This window comes from Merops nubicus, unplaced genomic scaffold (assembly GCF_000691845.1).
Source record: "Merops nubicus isolate BGI_N331 unplaced genomic scaffold, ASM69184v1 scaffold21187, whole genome shotgun sequence".
NCBI lineage: Eukaryota > Metazoa > Chordata > Aves > Coraciiformes > Meropidae > Merops > Merops nubicus.
Window position 1 is genome coordinate 1 of NW_008622601.1, and position 6107 is coordinate 6107.

General features: G+C 45.0%; 1 protein-coding gene across 1 annotated transcript in view; it reads left to right on the forward strand.

Annotated features, from left to right (window-relative positions):
- Positions 1-1759: 1759 nt before the first annotated feature.
- The window catches only part of LOC103777313, a gene marked incomplete at its 3' end in the record, with an annotated part of 56216 nt that continues 51868 nt past the window's right edge, over positions 1760-6107 (forward strand). The window contains exon 1 of the mRNA XM_008944866.1: positions 1760-2459. Coding sequence (XP_008943114.1) covers positions 1760-2459 — 700 coding nt within the window. The remainder of the gene's footprint in view (positions 2460-6107) is intronic.

The window sequence follows — 6107 nt, forward strand, 5'->3', positions numbered from 1 at the left end:
GACCGAGGGGCCTGAGCGCCCCCAGAGCCGTGTCCAGCGCGGGGCCGGGCGGGAGGTGAAGGCTAGTGCCCCTCCTCACCTTGTGAAAACACCAGGCGCGGTTTTCTTCTTGGGGCCGGCTGAGCGAGCAGCTCCCTGGCTTCCCGCAGCACTTCCCGGTGCTTGCTCTAGGCCTGTCCCGTCTGGGAGCAAGGCAGGGTGGGTGAACCTTGTCCCCACCTCTGCCTTTCTCTGCTCCCGGGCTGCTAGCAAACTGTCGGTTCCATATTGCCCACCAAAAGCTAGCAAAGAAATTGTGATGAACAGGGGCTTTTAAGTCTCTGATTTTTGTCCGTGCTGCAGTTGTTAGCCACTAACGTCACTAAAGTTGCAGAAATTACAGTGGAGGCGAAATGCGAATGTTTATTCTTTACTTGTAATTAAAGATGGTTCCTGTATCCTGGAACCAGTGTTTGGAGAGTAGTCTTCCTAGCTTTTATAAATGTTATCTGCTTCTATTCAATTGGCAACCGGAGAAGGTGACGTTAAAAGAGAGCTCATTGCAGATAGGCCCGTGTGAGGGTTTTGTAATAGTGCTGTAGCAGGTCAGGCTATTAGAAAGGCTTAGCTATTGGCTAGCACCGATGGAAAATCATAGGAACAAGAATCACTGCCCACAAAAAGAATGTTTCCTATTTATTCAGGGATTTTTAATTTCTGCTTTGTATGGTGAAGCCTGTTCACACCCGTGCTCAATTACTTTGGTAGATCTGGCTGCAACGCATATTGTTTCTCTGAAAGGGCTGGAGCAGGCACTCTGAGGAGGAGTGGGCTCTGCAGTCCCTGGTCCCTGTGGGATGATGCCCTCTTCCCAGGCAGCACGTACCTGGAGCTGGCTGTCTGGGTGCTCATTCTCTGTATGACCACAGAAAAAGGGAGAAGAAGGGCGAAGAAAAATTCCAAATGTGAAGGGAGGAAGCAGTATAAGTTTCTCTTCTGCTGAGCTGTGTATTCTGTCCTGCCAATGTCCTTGTGCTTAGAGAAGTGAAGAGAGAGAGCTTTAATGGGTGGTAGTGTTTTATTTTAGCTTAGAGTGTAGTGCCCTTTAGTTCTGGCATGGAAGAGATGACCATGAAATCTGAAGTTCTCGGTGTGCCAGCTGGGGTGAAGTTCAGCTGTTCAGCTTCAAACATGTCTTGAAGGAAAAAGAGGCATTTTAAAAAAAAACTACAGAAGACAGCAGTGGCACTGGGCTCCATTATCAGTATATTATTATAGTCCTCATTGATGTTACATACAGCAAAAACCACTGCTGTGTCTTGTCTATACATAAAATTTACCATAATTGTGGCTGAGGACAATTTACTAGATTGCTTTGCTTTGAAAACTCAAAAGCTAGAGCAGCTGAAAAAGCATTGAAAGTTGCCTGATGTACTTAAGTTCCCCACTCATGCAGCAAAGGCGGAGGTGTAAAACCATCTACAGAAACTGGCAGTGGATGGAGCAACAGCCAGCGTCTCAATCAGTAAGAATTACAAACTCTTGCAAGGCACTTAGTTGTGTGAGGGAATTAATTTTATCTCTGTCGCATTGGGAGTGAGTTTGACTAGAAGGAGAAGCTGAAGTGGTTACTCTTCGTATTTGAAGCAAATGTCCTATGTAATCCAGAAGTATCAGTTGATTTGGGAGAAGGGTGACAAGCTTTATTTCAAGAAAATAACCCTTTTTTCCCCCCCATGTCTATTTATAACTCTTTGAAGCTTGGGCCTTTTACCACGCTATGGATCAGCTGGGTCATGTGACAGGTGCTGCTCCTGCCCAAGGTGCCAAAGAGGGGCCGAGCAAGCCCGCTGCCCCCCAGAAGAACGCCTACGCCAGGCTTGTGCAGAAGCACCACAGCGGCCGCTTCCAGTCCTACCTGAACCACATCGCTGAAAAGATGCAGCTGGGAGACAGCAGCTCCAATGACCTCGCCGCCGATCTGGACCCACCCCTGAGGAGAAGCCTGGTGAAGGATAATCCAGCCAGGAATGGGTTGAATGTACACAGCTCTTCACCGGTCAGAACATCTCACCTGGAACAGCCCACGCCTGGAGGATTTGAGAATGATAAACCCCAAAGCGCTCTGAACAGATGTCCTCATAAAAAAAGTGCCATCGTTGGTCCAGAAGGAGAGCTGGAGGTGGAGGAGGACTATTATGTACCTCAGCGTGGAGCTGCAGCTGACTTATTAAACATGAGCGATGCCTTGGGTGGGAGGGTGTCACACAGCCTGAGACACCGGGCAGCTCTGCAGAAGTCGTCTGGTTCTGATGAAAAGGATGAGGAGGACACATGGAGGAAGAAACCTAAGAAACGAGGCAGGTGTCCTGCCAACAGAGATGCAGCAGCTGGACACTTGTTGACTGAGCAGTACAGTGAGGATGTGCTGGCAGTAAATGCCAGGAAAAGCAGTCACTTGTCTCCCGGTCAAGTTCAAGGTGAGTTCACACTAATCATTAGTGGACTGTTTGGTGCATTTGCTGCAATTACTGTGGAATCGAATGTGGTGTTTAGTCATGGGTGAGTTAACATGAGCCAGTTCTACTCTGTCCAAGTTAGTCAGCCATGAGTTACCTGTGGGTGGCTTTGTCCTGGTTTGCAAGTAAGCCATCCAGCATGTGCAAATGGCTTCATGTGGGTCCAGCCTGGTGATGGCAGGACCTTGGTCTGAGCTCTGTGAATGTGGCTGTTCTGCTTCCAGGATCAGCTCAATGCTAGCAGAGCCCAGTTTCTGTGGGATAGAGTTCAAATTAATAAGACTGTTGGATCTGAGCTGACTTAGGGCAGAGACATGCTTTTCTTTGTGTTGCCTCTTTGGATCTAGAGTGTTGGTTTGCCTTCGCAGAGGGTCAAAGTCCATCCACGAGTCAGGGGCTGAGGTGCCTGTGTAATACCAAATTCCTGATACAGACTGTTGACTTCAGTATTTTTGCTGTTAGTAACAAGGAGACCACATCTTGCAGTAGTAAAGAGAATGTCTCTCTCAGATGTTTAAGGCAAAAAGCCCACTTATGGGGGTAAATAATTTTTTTAATTAAAAAAAGAAGTCCCCAAAACACAGTATCAACCAGCCACCAAAGGCAGGCAGTTTAAAACTGATCTCTCAGTGTAAGGGGTTAAAACTTCCTCTGAATGTTATTTATGGTGAAATACTTAGGGAGCCTGATCTTAGGAGCTACTATTGAAGGAACTCATAAATGTCACCATATTAAATTCTCTGTAACAAGTAGAAAAGAGATTGATTTCTCAGCTGGGTAAGATGGACCTAAAACCTATCACAACTCTTGGATTGGAAATGAAGTAAATGTTTAACTAAATCAATCTTAGAAAACTATAATGTATCACCCAAGTGGCAAGTAATGTGCTTTTTTCAGGATTTGTCGTATTTTTGGGGCTATGTAAGTAGATACGTGCTAAAGCTGGTAAACTTCCCTGAGTTCTTGCAAGATGGATGATAGTTAGAGATTTAACAGAAGCAGATCATGCTAAGATTTGTTGATGAGCCTAATTTTTTTTGAGGTTTATTTTTTTAATGCTTCATTGTAACACTTTATTTTATGCTAGCCTGTTATAATAGACTTTGCTACCTTTCACCCTTCAGCTTCTGTGGAGTAGAGAAGAGCAGCTAACAGAAATGGAGAGTCTAGAAGGCTTATAGTTTGTAGCCATGGAAACAATACGTGCCTACGTGGGTTTTAGTCTGAAACAAAAATACTCTGCCTTTCAAAAGCAAGCACCTGCAATTCCTTCCTGCTCTACTTGGGAGTTGGGTTGCACAAACCCTTTGGAAACTAGTTGTTTGTTTAGTGTAAAGACCTAGAGCAGAAAATGTTGACCCTCATGTTTGACCTCCCAGGTGGAAAACTCACACTGTGGGAAGATTATAGTAATAATTTGCTTAACAGTGACACACTTACTCTTGCCCCTGCACGTCTCCCCAGCCTCCCTCCTGTGTAGCTGGGGCTGGTTGCACTCCAGAACACTTGCAGGGACATGAAAAGACTTTGTTGGGGAGGAAAGAAATAGGAAATGTCATTTGATTCAGGGAAATGTTTTTTCTGCTTGTTGAGTTTGAGTATATTTTAGCATTCTTTTGTAAGTGAAACGAAGATTTTACAGTATGCAAGAGCTTAGGTATAAGAATTCACACATCACAGTACCAGATTAATATTTTCTCACTTCAAAGCTTGTCTTTCTCTCTTGATGCTGATATAAGTCATATTACTTCGCATAGGCAGGTGTCTGGTTTGATCAGTTTAAATCAAGTCCTGTGAAACTGTGATGGCAAGAATTGCTTCTGTCATAGCAGTGAGGCATATCATCTTTTCAGGAGTGACATCTCCTCACAAATTAACTCTGTTCAGGCTCTTGTAGGCTTTCCAAAAGGCTCTTTGAGATAATCTCAAAGCCAAACATCTCTCTTTATATCTCTTCATTTCATTGTCCTCTTCTTAACAGCTCTTCGGCTCAGTCTTAGCTGTGGTCAGGTTTGCAATGACCCAAAAACTAACAGCAGTAAAACTGAAGGCAAACATGGAGGACTGAGAAAACCCTCTGAGTGCCCTGGGGAGGGCTGTGTGCAGTGAGGGACTGGTCTTTGTTAATGTCCTTCCAGTGGTGCAGCAGTTCCTGTGGCTGTGGGGGAAAGCAGAGGAGTTTGCAGAGCCCCAGGCAAATATCACTGCACCCAGGAGCTCACTGCTGCTGACAGGTGCAGCCTGTGAGCAGCACTGAGGATTGCCCTTGTCAGCCTGTACTGTAAGGCCCCAAGATGAGGTCTGGGGTGGGGGGGGGGCCCTGAGATAATTTCATACCAGATAACTGACTGTGATGATCTCTTCTGGTGTTCCATATAGTAACTGCTTTTCATAAGTATTGGGAACTTTGCAGTTGAGAGAACTGGGTTGGAGCAAAACTGTGTTGTCCATTGTCTGAAACATGTGACATAGTCATGAAACTGCGTTTCACTCTACAGTATTGGATTCACTCTACAGTATCATCACTCTTGAATTTGGAAGAAGCTGCTTGTTGATGCATTCCACAAATCGTTGCTCATTTCTGTGCAGCTATAACCTCTGTGAGGAGAATTGCCATAAAGCCTTCTGTTCTGAAGTTTCTTCTCAAACCCCAATAAGACAAAGTAATCCTAAAATGCCACTTTAAATTGCAATCCATACAGTTTTTCATCTAATATGATTTTTCTGCTAGTATTTTTCCTTAAATCTCCAGTCCTCTAGGTTCTTTGGGTTCTAAAACTTGGTTAAACTTCCCTAATGAAAGTCTTTTATGAAGTCCCTTGGGTTGTTTTCTGGTTTTGATCAAAGGCTCTAAGGGTTTTCCTACTTCAATCCAGAGTTTTTGAAATTTCTTTTCAGACTGACTGATGTTTCTGTCATAAAAGGGCTTAAAATCCCCTTTTCCTTGAGGACAGAATACTGACTTTTTCTGCAGCATCTGTCTGTCACATGCTAGTAGTTGAGATTTGCATGGCTGCTAAGTGGAACTTCTTCTTAAATATCTGTGATGTGTTGCTGTATGAGTAAGTAGCTTAGACCAAGCTGCCCGTTTTATTTGGGACAGCAAAGTTTCAGTTGTTTTTTGAGTATGTGCACTTCTCAGCCTGTTTTGGAAGGAACGTTGCTGTTTGTTAGCACATTCCTGAGTTTGCTGGAAAGCCTGAAAAACGGACATCTGCAGAAGAGAACCGTCCTCCAAATGTGGAATGCAGCGTGGTCCTTGAGAACACTGTCTCCTGACCGTCTTTGATTTCAGAGGATCTTGGGAGCTAGAGTGCCTGGGAGTGAGGTGGCTTTATTGATGCTGAAAGTTTGGGTGGAGCAGGGTGCCTGAGAAGCTTGATGGCTATGAAATAGGTTCAGATTTTTCAGGGCTGCAAATGCAGTCTCAGTCTGTATCTGCAGACGTCCTCCTCGGGAAGAACACCACCAGCAGCTTTGCTAGGTAGCCTCCTGAGGCTCTTCTCACTAAAAGCTTCATGGGTTTATGGTGTGATGGAGGCATCTTGCCCATCTGTCAGGGTCAGCATGCCCCCTGAGTAGAAACAGACAATTCCTGGGACAGAGTGT